This window comes from Anabrus simplex, chromosome 6 (genome assembly GCF_040414725.1).
Source record: "Anabrus simplex isolate iqAnaSimp1 chromosome 6, ASM4041472v1, whole genome shotgun sequence".
Classification (NCBI taxonomy): Eukaryota; Metazoa; Arthropoda; class Insecta; order Orthoptera; family Tettigoniidae; genus Anabrus; species Anabrus simplex.
The window spans coordinates 123,166,818-123,190,944 of NC_090270.1; the positions used below are offsets into that span (position 1 = coordinate 123,166,818).

The 24,127-nt window shown below is 39.0% G+C and overlaps 1 protein-coding gene across 1 annotated transcript in view; it reads left to right on the forward strand.

Annotated features, from left to right (window-relative positions):
* The first annotated feature begins 274 nt into the window (after positions 1 to 274).
* The window catches only part of LOC136875537 (26S proteasome non-ATPase regulatory subunit 10), a 60,552-nt gene continuing 36,699 nt past the window's right edge, over positions 275 to 24,127 (forward strand). The window contains exons 1-3 of the mRNA XM_067149085.2: positions 275 to 475; positions 558 to 656; positions 20,051 to 20,197. Coding sequence (XP_067005186.1) covers positions 278 to 475; positions 558 to 656; positions 20,051 to 20,197 — 444 coding nt within the window. The 5' untranslated portion in view covers positions 275 to 277. The remainder of the gene's footprint in view (positions 476 to 557; positions 657 to 20,050; positions 20,198 to 24,127) is intronic.

The window sequence follows — 24,127 nt, forward strand, 5'->3', positions numbered from 1 at the left end:
CATCGGAGAGTGAAACTGGGAATAACTCCTGTTATTGGGAATAATGGAGTAATGTTGGACCCAGTTATTGATCAACGAAGAATGACGAAGGTTACCTGATCGAACTGGAGTATTTTACAAAATCGTTTACAAAATCATTGATCAAATTCCCAGACGCTGTAAATTAAAATACCACAGATGCCAATACCATGACCTTCGAAGAAGGTCCTGACGTGCTAGACTTGATTATTATTGCCACAGGAGCAGCACATTCGCCGATCAGCTCAGTAGCGTTTCAATGGCTACGAGAGCACTATCTTTGCAATATTTCATTGACCACCTCTATAGTGACGGGCTAGTTTTAAATGTCTCCGGCGTCTGCGGTAGTTCAAAAATGGCTGAGAATACTGTTTTTGAATTAGCGTACAAGGGCAACTTTGAAGGATTAAAATTGAAAATCGCAGATGATGATAAAATACTGACTCTATTGGACGATGTAAGTTCGCTACCTTGTTTACGGTTTATGATTGGAGACAAGTTGTATGAAATATTCTATTCTGCGAATTTTAATGTTGCAGAATGGACGAATGTTGATACATTGGGCTGCTCTTGGTGGACATAAAGATATAGTGAAATATTTACTTGATCGTTCCGGACCTGTAGATCCTAGAGATGACGTAAGTTGTTTATATTTTACTGTCTGTTTGAAACCATTCTGACAGTTTGCCTATAACTGGACTTGTTATGTATCGGTGAACTTTGTATAATTTGAGTTTGTTACACGGCAATTCATTTTTAAAGACCACACAATAGGATTTTAGCCTCATATGGAGGATTATATCGCAAGAGGTAACAAATACTACTCCTCTCAAGAAATGAATAGGACTATTAAACTTCAATCAGTCATTATTGATCAGCATTTAGGACTGTCGCCTATGAGTCAGATTCCCTTTCAGTTGTTTATATAGTCTTTATTAAAATGATTCTAACGAAGTTTGAAGTGTATCGAGCGTTTCCTTTATAAATAGGTAATTCCAATCCCTAGTCCTTTCTAACATTTCCCACTTTATCTTCATATTATGATCTTTACTACCATTGAAAGCTCCGCTCTAGCTTATTTGTCTACTGATGTCATTCCCCACCATCGTTCCTCTGACAGCTTGGATGGTTTGTAACATACCGCGTAGTCGAGCAGCTCGTCTGTTAGAATTCTAGGAGAGGTACTCCAGAATATAATAGGGGCCTACATAAACTTCTCAAGTTATTACTCCAGCCTGGCTGACAGCATATCTCTAGGGTTATAAGTAAGTGGAAATTAATCTCTCAGAGGAGAGATGTGTTCATTGCTATGTCCAGGAACCCACCATCCTGCCTCAAGAAGTACATTTACTTTTATAACCTAATAAAGAGTATTACACACCATTTTCATTTTTGAAGTAGCTACTTGCATTCCTATTGGCCAATGTAAAGTGGCACATGATCTCGTTCCCATCAATAATGCTAATTATAATCCATTACCGACCCCAGCACACTGTCGTCTTTATATCGCAGGTCTTGTCCAGATCCTATCCTAATGTCCGCACAGCAAGAACCATTCCAGACCAGTGATCTTGTCCAGGGGCCTGTTCCACAAAAGTATGGTCTTGTACATTACAAGTAAATTCTCTAGTAACTTGTACAAATACCAGAGTTTCTGTTCCACAAAAGAATTTTCTACAGTTGTACTTTACTACTCCATACTTACAAATTACTAGTGAATTTTTATAGGCGTGTTCCACAAAAGTACTAGTACTTGTAACTTACTAGCGAATTGAGAAGAATTCTCTACCAGTGAAAGGACAATAATATATAAATGTACTAGTGCTATTTAAATACGCTTATTTTGGATACATTTTGATAAATATGTGGTCTAGCAGTAGTGATAGTGATGGTGATGAAAATGAAAACTGTCGTCTGTACAGGGAAAGAATAAACTTCCAGTTTATGTATTTGAATAAAATGAACGTTTTAGGTTAAGCACAGTACAAGTGGAAGAACTTTTGATAGATATTGGCTATAGCTTAAAATATCCTACAAACAGAAATAAATCTCTCTCTGCTAAACAACATTTACTAACAACATTACATTGGCTTGAGATGGCAAAATCTTCGGTCTGTGGTAGCTGCAATAAATGATATAAAATTTCCTCAAATTGTTTGTTGGCCTGAAAATACTGAAAAAAACATATTCCAAGAAGGACATTCCTGGAATCATTAATGAGCAGAATATCTCTTACATACGTCCAACTTTTCCCCTCAAAAGCTCAATGAGCTTTTCCCAAGTCAAATATTTCCATTCCATCCAACCATTTATTTTGTCTTGTTTTTTCAGACTCTCGCTGAATCCACCGAAACAAATATCTTTCCTACCTTCTATTTCCTTCAAAATGAATAACTTTGTGTCTCTTGACATCATTTTAACAATTCATGCAGAGTTTGCAATTTCGTAACAATTAAGTTTGGCGGCCGAATATCGGTATTAGCGGCATCTGATTCCTAATGACAGACCAAGGTAGGTATGTTATAAATAGACTCTCGTAGAACATACGCGAGGATCGCGGAAGAACAGAATGGGTGATAATAACGGAGTAATTTCCTATCATCAAAGAAATAAACTGATAAATAACATCGTAGCATTAAAAAATTCACAGGAATATTAGTTCTTTCAATCTTTGCTGCATAAGTTACAGTAAAATACGATATTACGATAAATGAGGCAAGCATAACCTAATTCAACGAATGGAATACGAAGATAAACAGCTGATTCATGCTATGACGTAGTATGTTTATTGATATGTCGTCACTTGTAAAACTTGTAACAATTCACTGGTAATATACAAGAGACTATCAATCTTTTGTGGAACAGAAATGTACAACTCCATACATTACAAGAACCCACACTAGTAACTTGTAATGTACAAGACCATACTTTTGTGGAATAGGCCCCAGGTCCTATCCTAACATCCGCATGGCAAGAACCACTCCAGACCAATGGTCTTGTCCAGGTCCTATACTAACATTCGCACGGCAAGAACCAATCCAGACCAATTGTGTTTCTACAGGAAACTAGAGGCCTAAGGCCACTTCGCAGCTTGTAACCTGGGGGCGTAAGACTGTCATCAGGTTCAGGAGTACAGTAATTGTCTAGCAAAATAACGAGAATTCCAACATGATGTATAAGGGAAAGGAACTTACCACAACTTCCGGGTGAATGAAACAAATGCGAACATGAAGGGCTTAAAGTTTTAGCGGGATAATAACCACAATGTTTGATGTAATTGTTACTATAGTACCGGTATTCTTAAGACCAATGGTCTTGTCCAGGTCCTATACTGAAACGGAAATTGGCCTGGATGTGCAAAGACAAATCATTGGCCTTGTCCAGGTCCTATCCTAACGTCCGCACGGCAAGAACAACTCATCAATCGTGTAACAATAATCACCACCACCAGCTATCGAAGCACCACTCGCTCATTATTTCCCAAGTACAGAGGTTGGCAGCACTAAGCACCACTTAACAACATCCTTCCCGAGAAGGCCGCAAGCGTGTAAACAAACGACAGTCGTTCCGCGGGTGTGAAAATCTTGTCAGCCGGGCTGGAATAATGATAAGTTCATATATAAACGTTACCTTAAAATGCTTGTAGAGAAGAGCTGTGTTCATTATGAATGCCAGGGTTCCACCAACCCATCCCAAAAGGTATGTTCACTTTTATAAGCTAATATTTCACATGCCATTGCCCATTAGTCGAGCAGCTGATATGACGTCATTCCCAGAAATCGAAACTTACAGCTTTCGTTACCAACCTGTGCAGAATAGAAACATAAGTAAAGGCTCTATTATATAGCTGTAGTGCATATTGTCTTTAGAGCAAACAAAAGGGTTTTTAGTAGCTTTTACTTATCTTTGCACATCCAGGCCAATTTCTGTCACAAAAACGGTGGTCCCTTTGGGGCCACACTCCCATCAAGAGGCTCTTTTCTACGGCCTCAGCACTTACTGTCCACACGGCTGCTTGGATCTTTCCACTGAAGTACTTACAGTGTCCCACACAAGGTATTATTTATATATTCTGGTTCCACCTTATTGACCAATTATTTATATATGACAGAAATAATCACCTTTTGTCTTTTAATATTTACTTCATCGCATGAGTGGGTCATTCAGTTTGGGTTGTATAGATGTGAGCTTACACTTGCATTCAATAGATGGTAGGTTCGAAACTCTCTGTCAGCAGCCCTGAAGACAGTTTTCCATGGTTTCTCATTTTCACACAAGGCAAATGCTTGGGTTGTGCCTTAATTAAGGCCATGGCCGCTACCTTCCTAATCCTAGCCCTTTCCCATCGATATGCCACCAGAAACCTTCTGTGTGTTATTGCGACATTAAATGCTTGAGAAAAAAATTACTTTACGGACTATGAATCTCATGTTACCGGGCGAGTTGGCTATGCGGTTAGGAGCGCGCAGCTGTGAGCTTGCATCCGGCAGATAGTGTGCTCAAATCCCACTGTAGGCAGCCCTAAAACGTGGTTTCCCATTTTCACACCAGGCAAATGCCCCACTCCTAGCCATTTCCTATCCCATTGTCACCATAAGACCTATCTGTGTCGGTGGAATGTAAGGCAACTAGCAAAAAAAAAAAAAAAGAAAGAAAGAAACAAATTTCATGTTAAATCCATATTGACGGTTGACCCAATGGCGGATTGAAAATGTCTATTTATGTGTGAAGTTTAGTCTTAATGGGACATAAAATATATAGTGTTGACTAGGAGGATTAAAATAGTTTTGTACAATTGTAAGAAGAAAAAAATTACTTCCGAAACATGAACTCAGGCTGCATTTAGGTACCCTGGGATGAAAAATTTGAGCTGTCCCAGAAGATGACTTTGTTTCAAAAGCCTCTTGTTTGAAATAGGATGAACATATTGTGCAGGTAGTAGGATTCCAAGTATCATCTCTTCGGTACCAGCTATACACAGTTTATGAATATCCTCTTATTTAAAAAAAAAAAAATATTAAATTAAATTATTTCTTTGCTGGACAATTTTTGCAGTTTTTATAAATCTCATATTTGCTGTTCCATATTGACACCGGTATCATATGATGACTTCAAAATAAAATGATTCTCGTTCCACCTTATTGGCCAATGTTTGTGCAGTTGAGTACACATATCACTGCTCTTCAGGGCAGTTCTACAGGAAATCGCTGTCCTGCCTCCATGCTTTCCATCCAACCTGTTGAAACGGTTAGGTCATGTTGATTTTGACAACGGAGGATGGAATGTTAGTACTTAACCAGGATTCAGTAATGGCAAGGATATGTCATGTATTTTTGTTTAGTAGTGCCAGAAGAGAAATGCATTTACATGACAGCTGTGAGGAGAGGACGACAATGTTTGTTGGGGAGGGAGAGCCATGACGGGAGGGATTATTGATACTGAAATCAGGTTGAGGAGTACAGTAATTGTCTAGCAAAATAACGAGAATTCCAACATGATGATATAAGGGAAGGGAACTTGCCACACCTTTCTGGTGAATGAAAGAGCTGACTTGCTCGTTGGCACTTGCACATATATTCTTAAGAATACTGGTACTATAGTAACAATTACAACAAACATTGTGGTTATTGTTTATCTCGCTAAAACTTTAAGCCCTTCATGTTTGCATTTGTTGTAATAATCTTTTTAGTGCCATCTGAAAGCAGAACCACGGTATGTCCGTCTTGTGCCCGTGCATTTTCCATGCCAAATCGGTCCGATGCACAGTTTAGAATGTCTTTACTTGTTCTTGTCAGTGATTCGGTGATCAGCATTTTTATGCCTTTCAGCTTGCGTTTAGCACTCCATACGCATGACGTTCCCAGTAGCGAGCAATCTTTACAATAATCGTCTGTTTTTCCATTGTTAACTCCCTCTGAGGTTTTCCAACAGGGTAGATTCTGTCAAGCGCTTCCAGGGGCATTTCTACCTCTAGATGTTACGAAAACACATCCTTCACTTTTCCATAAATGTCATCATTTGGCTCCTCAATTATACTGCGAATCAGCAAGCTATTTCATGTACTGTACTACTCGGGTTCATCCAGTAGTTTATCATGTTTCTCCAGTTTATGTTCAAGACTATTTATCTCATCTTTAAGCAACTTGAGCTCACTGCAGACCTGAACCATGAACTCCTGCCCCAAAGAAGGTAGAGACTTATCTGCAGGGTTGGTTGTGCTGGAGGCTTGGGAGCCACCAACAAGCTGGGGGTGGTTTTGTTTTTTGCTTTACGTCGCACCGACACAGATATGTCTTACGGCGACGATGGGATAGGAAAGGCCTAGGAATTGGAAGGAAGCAGCCGTGGCCTTAATTAAAGTACAGCCCGGCATTTGCCTGGTGTGAAAATGGGAAACAGGGCTGTCGACAGTGGGGCTCGAACCCACTATTTCCCGATTACTGGATACTGGCCGCACTTAAGCGACTGCAGCTATCGAGCTCGGTCCAACAAGCTGTAAGTGTGCCTCGAACCTGTTCATAACCACTTGAGTTTTGTCCAACCCTTTCATGTGCATCACTGACTGAAGGCATTTTCCAGTGTACACTTGTTATAGGATACTTAACACAGCTTTACATACAACTTACAGTGTGTACGGTATATGCTGTTATTAATGCAGGTAGCACTGAATAAACCCAGAGCACTCTCATATTGTCACCTTGATATCTGCAATACCTATTTGTAGAAGAATCCAGTAGTTTTGTTACCTCTGTGAGGAGTCATATACATCGATCAAGGAGGAGTAAGCAGTGTGCGGCATCTTGGGTGTATGTCTAGTAACACAACATGTAATTTTTCGCCACACATGCAATTTATATGCAGCGTTAATTCCCCTGCGTCATAGCTTCTCTCTAGAATTTCAGCTCTTGTGTGTCAAAGCAAAGCCAGCACTTGAGATTTCCATCAGTTTCTTTTATAAAACATTGCAGATAAGAGGACGAAAGAAGGACAAACAACTGTCCTAATTTTGTTGCATTGCTCATCCACACAGTGCACTGTTGCAGTTATACTGCAATAGTTACACATGTCACCTAGTGGAGTTATGTCAATTAATATCCATCAATGAGGCTACCATTGTCTGTCTATAGGAATCTCGTCTGAGACCTGGGCATGACACAACTATGTGAGAATTTCATGTGTTTCCCAAAGACCAAGTACCTGTGGATGGCTTGGCGACTGGGAGCGTCTGTACCCTAGTCCGTTCTGACATCTGCCACTGTTAACTCAGTTGGATGCTGTTCCAATTTGCGCTCTGTTACCTGTAATGACAACGGTGTGCAACATGTACTTTCCACCGGACTACAATCCTAACATGCATGAATTCCAAGACTTCATCGTTGTGATTTTTTAAAATGAGTGTATCTATATCTCAAAACTGTTAAAGTTTATAGATGTAATAATTGGTATTTAGAATCTCCTTTAAAAGTAAAGAAACACGTATTCTTTTGTTTTTGGAAAATCCCAATAGGAAGGGTGAATAATGGGTTGAATGCTTTTAATGAGGCTACTTATATTTCAGAACCTGAAGATATTACAGACCTGAAAATTTATATTTGGGATCTACTTTAAATGTAAAGAAACACGTATTTTTTCGTTTTTGGAAAATCCAAATATTGGGGGGTGAAAAGGGGGGTGAAATTTTTAAAAAGAATGTGTCTACATCTTAAAACTTTAAAATTTACGGATGTAAAAATTGGTAGTTAGAATTGCTACGTCTGTTGTGCTTCGCTACAGCAACAGTGTGTCCACACTCTTCTCTCTCATACCCACCATCCTCCCTCTGTCACTCCTAGTGACGAAACTAGCGCTTACAACGCTCACATTCCAGGGTCTTACTTCAACTTGTCGTGCTATACCCGCAATTAACACATATTTTCAGTCTTCGTATTAACTAACTTCAGTCTTGTTCAGTTTGTTGGCGAGTGCATATTCCTATAAGATGCCTCCAAAACCTTCGTTCACTGAATTTGAGCTTCATATACTAGTGAGTGCTGTGTGGTTTTTTTACTCTAGATTGGCAAGAAGCTAGGAGAAAAGCGGTTTCCTCTTCATCAAAATGAACAGCTGACTGCCTCAGAATACACTTTGGTCCGTCAAATATGCACCAAGGAAGAATAAAGAAAATGACGGCAAGGTAAACCGCATAGGGTGTTACGGGTGTTCACGTCTCCAAGCAAGAGGAAGGGAGGAGGTAATTGAACGATGGTACATTGAAGGTACTCCCAAGCCCATTAAGAAGAAATGACTGTTAGCAGGACGACCGCGCATTGTAATAGATCAGTTCACAATTGGAATTATCAGGCGGTTCTCCGTCTTCGTGCGCTAGGGGGAGGCCTGTTGAGGAAATGATCAACTACTTTGTTGTTTGTGTGCTCAACAAGAGGAACCTACTCACTTCAGTAGCGTATATATCACATTCTGATCAGACTGGAGAGCGCCATCAGGATGCCTTTCTCCGGAAGGATCTCTTAGTAAAAACGCCATGTTTTTTGAGATGGAAAAAGCTTACGACAATACCTGGCGTTATGGGATAATCTCCACACTATACCAGTGGGGATTTCAGGGCAATGCACTTACATTTATTGAGAACTTTGTTTCTCTGGCTCTTTCGAGTCCAAGTAGTGAATGCTTTTTCTCAATATTACGTTAAAGAAAATGGCGTACCACAGGGACCTGTACTGAGTGTCATTCTGTTCAAAATCGCTATCAACGGCATTCGCATAGTTTGCATACAAATTTATTTATTTTTCTTTTCTATTCCACCTATTCAATACAATTGATTTTGTATTAGAAATTCATTTTACTACAACACTACATTAAAAGGGGCATGTTTCGCTCGGTTTACGAGCATCCTCAGTCTTTGTAACTAATCACTTTAAGAATTAGAACTTTCAAGACTGACTACAAGTGGCTGTATTTGAATCTCGTCAGGAAGGTGGTCTTTTTCCCAATAATATTTTTCTATTTGTATGGCATGTTGTATACATTTTTTCCAGAGCTTAGGCGTTGTGGAACGTAAGGATTTTTGGCATAGGTTTCTTGTCACATTTATGCTTCATCCCTTCTCTTCAGCATTCGCAACATTTATTTTTGCAATTTTGTTCTTCACAAAGGCTCAAATCAATTCTATAGCGTTCATTTCACAGTGAGCTACTGGCAGCCAGATAAGTTCAACATCTTTTCTTAATTCTTTAATGATCTGTTCAATTTTCTTTTGAGGCGTTCTGAAGTAGGGTTGGGCATGATGGAGTAGTACTGCTTTTGTTAAGTAATTGAAATCAGTTGCGTCAGGTGGGAGTGGGATCTTTCTTTTCTCAATCCACGCAATAGTGTCGGCTTTTAACCATGACTTGTTAGGGTTCTTAGTTTCTGGGTGCAGCATTGTGTGGTAAGGTGCGTGGTCTATCACTGCAGCAGATTTTGGAGGGAGTAGGCTTAGAACCTTCCTGAACCATTCTTCAAAGTGGAGTGAATTCATTTCCTGGTGATAATCACCTGTTCCTTTCTTTCCCACGAAGCAGACCTCGGTTACTTGAAGAAATCCCTCTTCACTGCCAATGTGTAGTACAGTATTATGACACGCTGTCCAGCTCCTGACAGAGTTTTAAAACCTCCCCTCCATCCGCATACTTCTTGCAGGTGACGTCGGTATTGGTAATCATTAGCCTGTCCATTCGGAGCTTCAGTAACTTTTTCTTGCCACGTGTACGTCATCGTGTGGTTTTGGGCACACCATGTTTCATCTGTAGAAAATCTTGTAGCCTTCTTCCTGAAGTTGGCAAATTATTCTTAAAACACGTGTTTGGAGGCTGCGACTGATAACGATTCCATAAGAACAGGCTTTTTGTTCAGTTTTTTAAAGCTAAATCCAATACTGTGAACAATTTGCCTAAGTTTTTCTAGGGAAATTTCTGGAAAGTCTGTCACTGAATGTTGAAGCCTCTCTTTTAATTTTAAAGTTGTCGAGAAAGTCTTCTAAAAAAAAAAAGCTGTGAATAGAATCTCCTCTAACAATAAAGGAACACGTATTTTTTTGTTTCCTGTAAATCCCAATAGGAGGGGTGTAAAAGGGTGAAAAATGGGTTGAATGCCTTTAATGAGGATACATATATCTCAGAAACGGAAGATATTACAGAACTAAAAATTTGTATATGGGATCTCCTTTAAAAATAAAGAAACACGTATTTTTTTAGGTTTTGGAAAATCCTATTAATGGCGGTAAAACAGAAGTGACAAATTGGGGTGAAATTTTTGAAAGAATATCTTGGAAACGTAAAATATTACAGACGTAAAAAGTGGGTGTTTTGAATCTCCTGTAAATGTAAAGAAACATAGGTGATTTGTTTTTGGAAACTCCACTTAAGGGGAACCCAAAAGGGTTGAAATTTTAAAATGAGAATTTTTACAGTATAACTAAAAAAACTTAACACATTACAGAAGTGAAAAATGGTATTTTTATCTCTATTAAACATAAAGAAACGTGTATTTTTAATTTTCGGAAATACCACTTGGGTGGAGGGTGGGGTGAAAGTTACTGAAAATGTTGAATTATTTTAATTAGGCTACTGATATCTTAAAAATGAAGATGTTACAGACATGAAATTTGATATTTGCAATCTGCTTTAAAAGTAAAGAAATACGTATTCTCGGAAAATCCAATGAAGGGGGGAAGGGAGGGGGTGAAAGAATTGAAAAAATAATTGACTTTAATTGTATGAGAATATATACATCTAATAAAAACTAAAGTTGTTACAGACGTGAAAATTCATATTTGGATCTCCTTTAAAAACAAAGAAAAACGTGTTTTTGGGGGGAAACCATCTTGGGGGGGGGGGGGAGTGTAAAGGAGTTGAATTCCTTTCATGAGGACACATAAATCAAAAAGTGAAGAAGTTAGAGTCGTGATAATTGGTATTTAGAAGATTCTTTACTATTAAAGAAACAAGTATTTTAGCGGGAAATTTCACTTGGGGGGGAGTAGTTTGAAATGAAGTGACAAAAGTAAATTATATTTATGGGGATACTTATATCTCAAAACTGAAGGTAATAGACGTGAACATTGGTGTTTGGAATCTCCCTTAAACATAAAGAAACACGCCTTCTTTTAATTTGCGGGGGGGGGGGGGGGGTTGGCAGTAAAAACTAACGGCGGTGGGGTGTAAAAGGAGGTGAGACCAATTGATTTTAGTGTTCTTAATGTACTTATAAGGATCCTCCGTTGCTCAGGCGGCAGCGCGCCGGCCTCTCACAGCTGGGTTCCGTGGTTCAAATCCCGGTCACTCCATGTGACATTCGTGCTGGACAAAACGGAGGCGGGACAGGTTTTTCTCCGGATACTCCGGTTTTCCCTGTCATCATTCATCCCAGCAACACATAATGATAATAATAATAATCATAATAATCATAATGTTCCGGACCGTCGTCAAATGTGCGGACCGCGCTGGAAACGGCTCCTGGACGGATAATGACTAAGAATGTAGTCCGGCCGCGGGTTCAGTGCCGCCAAGGCACCCAATATGACACCACGCCGGATCTCCTGAAGGATTTTATCCAGATTAAAAATGATTATAGGAAAATACGGTATGGCAAAGATTTACGGACCCAACTGACCGGGAAGAATATCTGAGCCTAGCCCGGGAAGTACGAAATCGATTGCTGGAAAGGAAGATTGAAAAATGGGAGAAAACGTGCCGTAATCTAATAGAAAACGAGTCAGATCGGGAATTTTGGTGGATTCTCGCTGAAAACGAGTCAGATCGCGAATTTCGGCGGATTATATATCTAAAACAATAAGCATTCAATTATAAATTTCAGTATAATACCGTAGCGAAGCACGGGTACCTTGCTAGTATGAAAATAAAATAAAAACGGTTATTTTATCTTACCATATTAATTAAGGAATATCCATTTCAGTGTTGAGGTGCCTGCAGAGTAGCATGTAGGTTTATATTCTTAAGTTAATCCCTCTATTCCTGATATTCCACTGTGAACTGAACCGTCACTTTCAGGGTTGGAATTGATGTCACTGTCATTGCCACTTTCACTGCCGCTATCACCTCCCTTCTGATTTTCTTAATAAATGTCTCGGATTTTCCTGTTGCCGCTGAAGCTCGTTTAGTTGCTTGACATAAAGGCAAACTAAAGCATTGTGTAGACTTTTCTAAATCACAGAAAACAATTACTTTGCGTACTATCTCTCTTCCTTCGCTATGAACAACTTTGTTTTTAGTACTTGCCATAATTTAACACACGGATATAATAACTTATTTATACTTCCGATAAGGCAAATATCACATTCCATGAAAGACATCAGGGAAAATCTCTCACTCAGTATAGTGCAACACTCAGCATACGAAACCCGGCAGCACTGCCTGTTTAGGCCTAGTTCACGCTCGGTGTTGCCAAGCCGTGGGCAGTGATAGACAAAGCACAGAGCTAGAGCACTTCAATGCTGACTTAGCGGAAATGTCTCCCTTGAGAGCTAGGCAAGCACTGAATTGCAGTCGCTAATTGGCAACATTGGGCGATGTTCACTTCTATTGGCTCGTGAGGAGACACGCCCTTGTACACTATTGGTCATGCATGACTAGGGACAGAAGGGTAGGAGGGAGTTATTCCAAGCTCGCATTCCTTGCGGGGTCTCAGTTGGAGTTGCCGAGCTCTAGAAAACCTCAGCACAGGAATTCCATAGGAGGAAAGGCCAGGTAGCAGCGGAGAAGACAGGCTGGTGCGTAAATACCAAATACTTTAAAAATTAATAAATGTAAAAAGCAAAACCAGCATAAAAACAAAAATAATATATGTTTAAAGTTGCCATTGGAGGTCCAATGTCCTTACGAGAAAAGCTGTCCGCCAAACGAGTTGGCTGTGCGACTAGGGTCGTGCAGCTGTGAGCTTGCATTTGAAAGATAGTGGGTTCGAACACCACTGTCGGCAGCCCTGAAGATGGTTTTCCATGGTTTCGCATTTTCACACCTGGCAGATGGCGGGGTACCTTAATTAAGGCCACGGTCGCTCCTACCTCTTTCCTATCCTCTCATCGCCATAAGACCTATCTGTGTCGGTGCGACATAAAGCAAATTGTAAAACTGTAAACATAAAAGCTGTCCGCTTCCGTAGCATAACGGTGTTACTTGCTGCCGTCCTTCGGGTACCTGAACTCGATTACCGGTAATACCAGAGATTTAAGAATGGTAGGAAGGGTGTTATAGAATGGTACATGCAGCTCACCTCCTTTGGGGGTGTGCCTGAAAAGAGCTGCACCACCTCGGGACGAGGACGTGAGCTTACTATTCCTTATGAGAAAAGTTGATGGAAAATGTTTTTCATTACCTCATAATGCCATTTGCTTCAGTGCTGATTCCAGGTATTTATTAAATACCGGAGGAACGTTTTAAGTATTCGGCGAAGCAGTTGCCACTGTACATGCAACTGTAATCAGTAGACTTAACTTCCAGTGTGGCGTGGCATGGTGCGGTGTCTGGCGCTATATAACGGTAACGTCGCACGGTCTTCCCAGCCCAAACCAGCTACGCATCCATGTCGTCCTACCCACTACAAATACAAACAGATACAAAAAATTGAAATCATTTACGTATTGTACAGTCATACAGCATATCTATTGGATACGTAAAGATTACAACGCGACCAAGAACACAATTTTTCAACCAGCCCAAGCTGAGAACAAGTTACTTTACGAAATTGATAAATGTTTTTCTTGGAAACAAAATTCTGAAATTTCTGAACTATATTTAAAACATTCCAGTGTATATTGGGTTAAAGTTTTGATTTGATCAGATGACTGGTTTTGAGAAACTATGTTAAAGTTGACGCATGGTTGAAACACGCTTAAAAACGGGCACTTCTTGCACTCCACTTGCGATAAAAAAAAATATTACAGTATAAATTAAAAATTCAAAGCCTACATGACCTAACGTGAAATGAAACAAGGAAAATGATGGTTTTATTGGATTTTCAGCGGGCCTATTGATTATTTCATAAACAACCTCCAAACTTGAGTGCACATAATATTTTGATCGACAGTAGTTTTTCTTTCATCTTTTACTGGAAGTGGACAGCATACTACCCTCGCCACTTTCAGCTAATTCCCTCATTTTCTTCCGTAAAATTTTTAATAAAAGATTCGGACACTCCAGCATAGGGAGCAGCTTTTTGTGTTGCCTGGTTTACTGTGAAAGAAAGACATTTGTTTTTCAGCCTCTACATCGTATTTTACAGTAATGTTATTTATGATACCACGACCCTCGGAATGCACAACTGCATTTCTCTTTCGCACCAATGTAACAGTAAGAGAACCATGCACTCAAGATCTATGTCTCCATTGAGGTAGTATAAGCATAAACACGATCCAGAATTCCCTTGCTTACTCATCGTTTCCACTCCCCTTACCTCGTACCCCATGTCCTCAGAGCTGGCACAAGGGCAGTGGTTGTAATTCCTCTTAAAACAACAATCACTACCACCACCACTACTTTCTCACGTTCCTTTATCACGATATTGGATGTTTAAATCTTTTTCATCTGCTTTGAGAAATTGGATTCACAAATTCCTGTATCTTCATTGTGATTTTTACCATTTGCTGGATCTGTTCAAGGCTCACTCTCATCACTTTTGTTAGCTACCGCTGCTACTACAGCCAGCTGAAGAAAGCTATGTAGTATGCACAATAGGTATCGTCTGCACTCCCCACCAGTAGAATGTCAAGCACTTTGAAGCAAGAGAGGTGCAGATCCTGGAGGTGTATCCTTCTTGCACCAAAGACACAAATTTTTCCCTAAATACTATATACGATACAGTAGAACCTCCTTCATCTGTCGCCTTCGGGACTGAAGGCATTGTCAGAACACAAGAAAGGTCTGATAACCAGAAGAGCAATATTATTTACTCTAATACTGTGTACACATTAATAAAAGTACAATAAGTACATACCTTAAGCACTTAAGAATGAAAAAAGTCTGTAATGCTTGTTTATCTGGCAGTTGACATTTGAGATTTTGCAAATCTTGTATGGTTTCCTCTGTATCTTCATCATTTTGATAGCCATTTTGCTAAATGTCAACTGCCATTGTCGGCCGAAGTATACACCAGGGTTTTTTGAGTATTGATGCTTTCGTTTCTTTCCAAGTCTCAGCAGTTGTGAAGATAGTGTTCTTTATATTAAAGGATTTGTTGCTTCAAACAGCTGCCTCCTTCTGTCTTCTCTAAAATGGATGCAACATATTTCTGGAGATGTCTCCTCTTTAGCCATTTAATTAGCCCTTGATCCATGGGGAGTTGTACTTTTAAAACAGTAATCACCACCACCACCACCCGATCGATTGGATGGATGAGAAAAGTGACGTTGGTAAAGAATACAGCTTGTATTTTCTCTTTATAGTGTCTGTTCACGACACCTGGGAAACTGGAACTGGAAAATGATGATGATGATGATGAGTGCCTGTTTGGAAGGATGCGATGGCATGTTAACCAACACCAAAAGGACACGTACAGAGAGTTGTTTTGCCTTCAAATGTTGTTCAGTTGCAGGCACAAACTGTTCAAGAAACCATGCTTCAAATGGCCACTGTTCATTTAGGCTGATTTTGGATGGCTCATAGGGATGACAAATTAATATTCTTGAAAGCTCCTTGGTGTTTTCGATTTACCAATTGTGAAGAGCGGTCATTTATGACTACTGTCAGCATTGTTGCAAGCAGTAAAATTTGCTGTCTCCTTTGCAAGTTTTGTCCCTTTCACTGTATTGTTTTGTGTGGCAGGAGTTCTTTGCGGAAATATCTTACAGGCACGACCATGCTTATGCTTATACTACCTCAGTAGAGACATAGATCTTGAGTGTGTGGTTCTCATACTGTTATGTCGGTGCACAATTCATCAGGCACGTCCATGCTTATGCTTATACTGCCTCAGTAGAGACATAGATTTTGAGTTTGTGGTTCTCATACTATTATGTCAGCGCATGATTCATCAATGTTATAACACTTGATCTGGTGATATATCGTATTTGTCACCAACTATTTCAAATTGTGAACTGTATGTAACCAGCCTTCACTCAAAATAATACGAGGGGCGTTCAATATATAATGCAACACATTTTATTTCTCGGCCAGTTTCTGTTTTAAATTGAATTTTGTTTGGGACATCTTCGAATATTCATGCTTTGTCTCATAGAGTTCCATTAATTTCCAATAGGTGGCAGCGCTATAACTAGCCTTCAAAATGGCATCTGTAATGGAGGTGCTTATCAAACAGAGAGCAGTTATTGAGTTTCTTTCGGCAGAAAACTGTGTTATTTGAGAGCGGCATCGACTTAGGACACTCGCCAAACTTTTCTCCTTGCATGATCGTGCAGATCTTCACAGCTGCAGGAAGTAGTGATTTCTCACCAGTGATATGTGGTGATTTGGATTTTGCAATTAAATAAGACTAGGGGATCCGTGTGAGAAATCTCTCATGTTCATGGAGTAGCCCCCTGGTGAACTAAGGAATGCACAAATCAGTACAATATTAGACAGTCTTACTTACCATATAATGTAATCTTTTATTTTTTAACATTTATGGTATCCACTTTAATGGAAGCAAATGCAAGTGCATTATTATACTAACGAATGTTCCAGAAGTAGGTAATTTTTGGTTTTACTATAATTCTTTTCTTAACTGATAATTGCAGCATGTTATAATGACATAAAACAGGCATCCCAGCAGCCAAAATGTGAAGTGGACAGCAATGATGACGCGTTTTTTTCTACAGCAACAGTATTTACAAATCGCACACTTCATACAACTTTTTAAAACTCATTTTTTAAAGAAATTATCGTTATTTATGAAATGAGAGTGCAATTCGTCAGTTCTAATATCTATCTCTTTCTTTTGAATGCTCATTTGTCACGACTGGTTACTTGTGAGCATCGCAAAAGGGATCTATACTACTGAAATAATATATATGATACCTCGAAGGATGCTCTTAGTGCTTTTTTAGGAACTTTTACATGCTTTTCAAGGTATCTGACGTTTCCTTTTAGATGTTGCTCATGACACTTAAAAAATCTCTATAGGTTTACTTACTCATTCTGGATGTTTTGTCTGCATATGTCTCTTAAGTTTCACAGGCTTCAAACTGTCGTTAGCTAAAATCTCCAAAGAACGTATTGAGGTCGTTTGTGATTATTCAGAATAATACTGGTAAAGCCTAATGTCAGATAATTGTCTTGATATTTACACACTTTGCATTTGGGTGTAGAATTAATTATGCTGTTGGGAGCAGAAGTAGAAGCAGAAGCGAAAGAACAATGTACTTCGATTATATTCAAATCTTGTTCTTTATTAGGACTGAATATTTTCGAAGGAGGGCAAGCACTCTATAAATCACTTCCATGGGGTCTCCTTTTACCACTGCTAATAAGCCACTTATCCATGGGCATGGCGATACTTGTAACAAGCTAATCACTTGCACTAAACACGCACTATAATTTACCTGTTCACTCACTGTCTTTGAACTGACTGCAAAGGCCTGGCTGAAATAGAGTCAACAATGGCAGAAATAGAAGAATCTATTTTTGTAAGGAAGTGGCAGTCACATTGTCAAGCAGCTTATTGTCATTAACCCTTTGACCGCCAACGTCCGATTGATCGGACGTTCGAGGTTCAGTCTAAAAGCGCCAAAAAGTACTTTCTAAGTTATTTATTCGTTTTAATAATGTATAATACATGTTTTGGACTAGTTTTGGATTAAATAAGACTATATACAACAAGTTTAGTTGAGGAACTTGCTGCCGAGTAGCTTGGTGGCCAAGCGGCAATTCAGCTCCCGCGGGCGGGTAACAACCCCCTTACTATTTTACCGGAAAAAAAAAAAGGAACGTAACTGTTCCGTATTCAGAAAGAGTAGTACTAGTCAAGGTGGTAAATGGAATAAAGACCAGATACATTAGTAGACAGTGTAAGAAGAGTTTACACCCTTTGAGCCTCCCTAAGCACATTTGGTAGAGCATGTCATAAACATGTGTAAATATTAGTAAATAATTTCTTATAATATATATTTTTAAGGGAAAAAGTGAATTTTTGAGCGTTACGTATGTGTGAAATATACATTAGTAGTAATTTTTTACTTAAAACGAACCAGGAACTGCAGCATTTGCATGTAATGTAAGATTAGAAAATTTCACGTTTATGTAATAATAATAATATTGTAACTGTAATATTGTACATAAGGATCTGTCATTTTATATATAGCATAGGAAACACCACCTCTCTAAAATAATGCAGCTTTTGATAGTGAAAATATTTTTTCTTACCGGTTTTTGATCATGAAATAATTTTTTTTGCAAAGAAAGGAAATATTTATTTGAATTATCACTTCATAAAATAAAAGTTTTAAAAATAAAGGTGCATTAATTTACATCAATAAAATGTCCGAAGCATTACCTTCGAAACAAAAAAATGCCCATCCAATTTACATGAATTGAACAGAAGTTATTACGAATAATTTACTGCAAGGTAAAAAGTGCTCATTAGGCCTTGGCGGTATAGGACATGGACACCACGTATGAGGCTGGGGGTCAAAGGGTTAATGGTGGTTAAGTATTTGGTAAGGTGATACCACTGTGGGTGGCGGGTGAAAGGGTGTTGTGTGGGACGTGTTACTCGCACCTTTTCTAAGAATACATGCTGGCAGAATCTACTGGTCAGTTCTTGTGAAATAAGACAGCAAAAGTACAAGTTTATTAGTCTTGAATGGTGATGGAAGAGCTTCCTGCCTAGATTAATGGATGTGAGAATCTGAGGATACCAATATTAGTTAAAGAATATTAAATATTTCAGTCAAAGCCGGTGCCCCCACTTATCACTCTCTGCTTCTTCCTAAGGGAGCACACTCCCCACTTTGAGGACCACTGCTTTAAATGACGTAAACATTAGGCCGGAAAAGTAAGAAATTGAAGCATAAAAAGAACGAAAAGTGAAGGTAGCACGGAATAAACAAAACCTTCAACAATGAGATTCTATAAACCAAGAGCGCTAGCTAGTCTCAGAAGTTCCATCTGATGTCACCGAATGTACAAGTCTCGTGAACACGAGTTAACTGGGGACCCGTCAGCAACGTTCGGGCAGCCAAACGTGAGTAGACTGGTCCCGTCCACAATATGTTAACAATGAATACTCATTAAGCAAAGCATCAGAATACGCTGGCTGGTCAAGTGCCGACATGCCTACAATGTATAGAATAGAATATATTTTTTTATCACCTACAGGATGTCCCAATTACAGATGATGTAATAGAAAATTAAATAAAAATTTAAATTAAATAAAAAATAAATTAAATAATATACATACAAATATACATATATACAAATAGATATAAATCTTCACATGTTTTCTACAGATTATTTACATACATAGTTATGCACGTACGTACATTTATGTCTGGCCTTGCTTCATGATCGAATTATGTGGAGAGTTGAACCATCAGAGGTCAGGTTAACAGTATTGTAAATGGGATTTTTTTTAAATTTGTACCAAACCTTTCAATTATGAATTTGTCAGATTTCAGCAACTAGGAAAGAATTACAAAATGTATAGCGGCTAATGTTATTTTCTTTTTACTGGGTATGATCAAAACCACTACCCATTTGGAAGCTACCGTAGTGTTGTTCTCATCTACGTAATACTGTTTGTCCCAGTGTTGATAAATATTGTAAATGGAAAGTTTTGGAAAGGAACATACAAGCGTAAAATAAAGTTATATAGAGGAAGAGATGGGAATATGAAAAGGAATACATGATAGGAAGAACACACTGACAGGTCAGTGTGTCCTTATCTCTTTCTATTGCTCTTACTTGACACACTGATCTGTCATTGTGTTCATCATATTGTGTGTTCCTTTTCATGGTCCTATCACTCCATGCACATATGATCAGAAAAAAAGAAATCGTGCAATCTTACAAGTTTACTAAGCTTGATTTTGTTTTCTTGCTTTCAGACTGACATGACTCCTCTAATTTTGGCATCATCTGCTGGAAGGGAGAAGGTAGTGCATTTACTCATAGGACGTGGTGCTAATGTAAATGCAAAGAATGAGGGAGGACATTCAGCTCTGCAATATGCTGCTTCTAAAGGATGGAAAAGTGTAAGTTATCTTCTAAAAGCATTTATCTGTTTGTTTTTTTTTTAATTTTATAATGGGCTAAAGTGTGGTTTGTTGTGTGGATTACTGGAGTCATGTACTAGTCCGTGAACCATGGGAAATGGTTGAGTGGCCTAGGAAGTGGTCCTTAGAGTTGGTGTACCAGTTGCTTTGGAATGGGAGTGGGCAGCATCTCGGACACATTCTTAATCATGACCCTCCTTTTGTTCAGGCAGCTAGGACTAAACAGTCCACCTTTGGTCCCTAATCCCTAGAGGAGAGGAGGAGAGAGCCTCACTAGGACTGTGTTTAAGTAGGGTAACATCTTTCTTAAACAGAATTTACCGAGCTCAGAACATTTCAAAGAATTTTTTTTTTAACTTGTTTAATGTCACACTAACACATCAAAGGTTTTCGGCGACGGAAGGATAGGAAAGACCTAGGATTGGGAAGGTAGTGGTCATGGCGTTAACCTCTTCAGCGCTGACCTGTATATGTGGTATAGACCCTCTTTTCTTCCGTGACCGCTGACCTCTATACGTGGTATAGACCCATACATAACTTGACTTACGTTTGTAGTGTAAAGAATTTTGGAGTCATTAAAATGCAAATGATTTTAATTCCAAGAAGAAATTTTGGGATTTATCACTGTTGAAAAATAAGAATTGTACTTCGTTAATACACTAGAGTCCCGTTAATCCGAAAGTCCGGTTAATCCGAACTGAAATATTACATTTTTTAAAAGAATCTCCTTATTGAAATGAAAGAACATATTATAGAATGAATATTTACTTGCATTTTATTAGTCATATTTTACTAGAATAACTTGATGCTTGTTGTTTTAAGGGGCCTAACATCGAAGGTCATCGGCCCCTAGAATAACTTAATGTAAACATAATTACACATCATAAACGATTAATCACTGGTCGTTTATCTTTACGAAGTCTGCTAGTTTATTTTGCCGTTGTGATTGGAACCTACTTGAAGATGCAGTGTTAAACCAGCGTCTCATAAACATCACAATCAGTAGGCGTAGCGGAGTGTTGCTCGACATAGCGTACGGCAAGTTCTAAGGCGGCCGCGGCATCTGAATGTGACACTAGTTGTTCATTGTGGTCCTCTTCGTCGACACTCTGTTCCACATCAACTCCAGATTCTTTCTCCACCATACCTACAATTTCTTGGTCTGTTTGTAATTGATGACAGTCAGCTTCCATCCACTAGCTAAAGTAATTTTATTTGTTGTTTTCTCCTCTACGGGTTCTTAACTACCCTACTGTAATTTTATACAGTATTTTATTAATGTAACTGCTAAAGAATGGACATTTAAGATTACAGTATGTACTGTACTGTATAGTAGAAACTATTTTCCTCAGTCCGGTGGTATTTGAAGGTGCTCAAATACGTTAGCCTCGTGGAAGTAGATTTACTCGCACGTAAAATAAATCCTGCAGGAGAAAATCCTGGCCCCTAGGCGTCTCCGGAAACCGTAAAAAGTACTTAGCGGGACGTAAAAATAATAACATTATCATTAGAAAATATTTTCCGGTTAATCCGAACATTTAATAATCCGAACAGACTCCGGTCCCAATTAGTTCAGATCAACGAGACTCTACTGTATATAGTTGTTTGTGCAAGGAAAATTTTTTGTCAAGCTAGTCTCAGGAATAATCTCTTTTTTTTTAAGTCTCTTTGCTTCATTCTTTCCCACTGAATGAAATAAAGAAATCAAGACCTGAGAAGTTTGTCTTTTCGCATGATTATCTTTGCTCTATTTGTGTGGTTTATTTATAGTATTGTATTTACACGAATAATACCTGCATATTTTTTAAAAAGAATTGAGGCACGAAATTGGGCTGCGGGTTTTATTTGAGTCAACGTCTTTTTTTTCTTGGCGTGAAATATTTTCGTAACTCTTCCACCAGCATTCTCTGTAGGTATCAGTTGGTGCTGCTTTCTGTCGTTTAATATAAGAACCAGTTGTGCATGGTATTTTTATATATATATATCGTTTGAAAGACGTTGTGTCTACCTTGTATCTGAAATATGTATCGTGTTGGTTTGTTTCGTTATAAATGTTATTCCCCTCAATCAGGTTCATCCTGTTGCTTTGGGTCTCACTGCAGTTGCATCAGTCCGCTTGACGCACCGCACACAAGGACAAGCTCCAGCCATTGTTTGAATGACACTAACGTGCTTGAAATATTGTATAATTCAGGTGAAAGTTTAGTCGGAAGTAATAGTGATAGTATTAGCAGCACTGATAATGAAATACGTGATATGGCTGTGGTGGATGCAGTGATAAATGATGAGTGTGCCGATGAGGAGGAACCAGTACAGTATATACAGCTGTTCAAAAGACTTGAATGCAACCATCCTAAATTCTCTAATAACATTTAGAAGAGTGACAGGGACGAACATTGAGCAGTTATCTTATCAGGTTTCTGAAGATGGTTTTCCTTGGTTTCCCATTTTCACACCAGGCAAATGCTGAGGCTGTACCGTAATTAATTCCACGGCTGCTTCCTTCCTGTCCCATCGTCACCATAAGACCTATCAGTGTCAGTGCGACGTAAAGCAACTTGTAAAAAAAATCTTGTGGAAGGTTTGTTTACGAAGTACGATCGCTCTCGCTCGGACGGGGAACAAAATATTCAAGGCCAGCGCGCATCAGATAATACAGTTTCAGGGTTGCAGGAAAGACATTTTATCAGGAAGTTAGCACTCAATACTGAGAAATCTAAACCTCGGAGACTTATCATGTGTTCGAAGCATGGCAAAATGAAGACTGGTTTACTGCTGCTAGGAATGTGAGATGTATCTCTTTTTGAAGAGTGCTTCGAACTCCTAACATACCAAACTAAATTACTATGGTAATGTGAAACAATTATCTGCATGTACATAGTTTTGTCATATGGAATCCAAATTTCATGAATATCAGGCTACTCATATACTTGTAGTAACATTTTAAGTGAATCAGTATATTTAATTCGCACATAGTTGAAATCGCCTCTGGCCGCGGAGTTGGAAGCCCTTTAAATGGCTGCGATGCTGAGGGGTTAATTAAGCTACAGCCCCAGCATTTGCCAGGTGTGAAAATGGTAAACCACAGAAAACCATCTTCAGGGCTGCTGACGGTGGGATTCAAACCCTCTATCTCCTGAATGCAACCTCACAGCTGTGCGACCCTAACTGCATGACCAACTCCCTTGGTGCTCAGAACATTTTAAACAAGCCTCAGATCTATAGGAGTAACGGAGTCCCACTTCCATTTGACAGGTGAAGAACTCTTTGGAAAAAAAAATCGAATTCGATGGGGAGCTATCAGTTTTAATGGGGGCATGATGAGGTGGGCGAGTAGTTAAGGCGTTGCACTGTTACTGTTAATAGGGCTTACAGAAGAAAGAAGAACTGGCAGAGTCAGCAAAGAGGATGCATCTGTGACCAAAGGCCAGTGCGCTATTTAGCCATAGAGCCAGACAGAAGATCCATAATAGAGTTTATTTTAACCAACTTTGAATTCAGGAAATCTGTCAGGAACGTGCAGGTTTTCAAGGGATTTTTTGATGATACGGACCACTATCCAAACTGTAGTGGACTAAGTATCTCTTAGGCCTAGGATAGTGAAAGTTAAAATCTGTCTGCAGACAAGTGAGGGTAGAAAATCTCCAAGACAAGGAAATTGGACAGAAGTACATGGATAAGATTAGTGAAAAGTTCCCAATGATAGAAAGTAATTATGTTCAGGATATGCAGTAGAAAGAGAATGGGTGGCATACAGGTATGAATAGTGGAAACAGCAAGGGAATGCTTAGAAACAGCTGTGTGCAAAGATGGGAGAGAGCAAACATCATAGCGGAATGATGGAGTGAGAAAACGAAAATCCACAGTCTATTTCCAGTTTCAACTGGGTCAGGAATGGAACGAATAAAG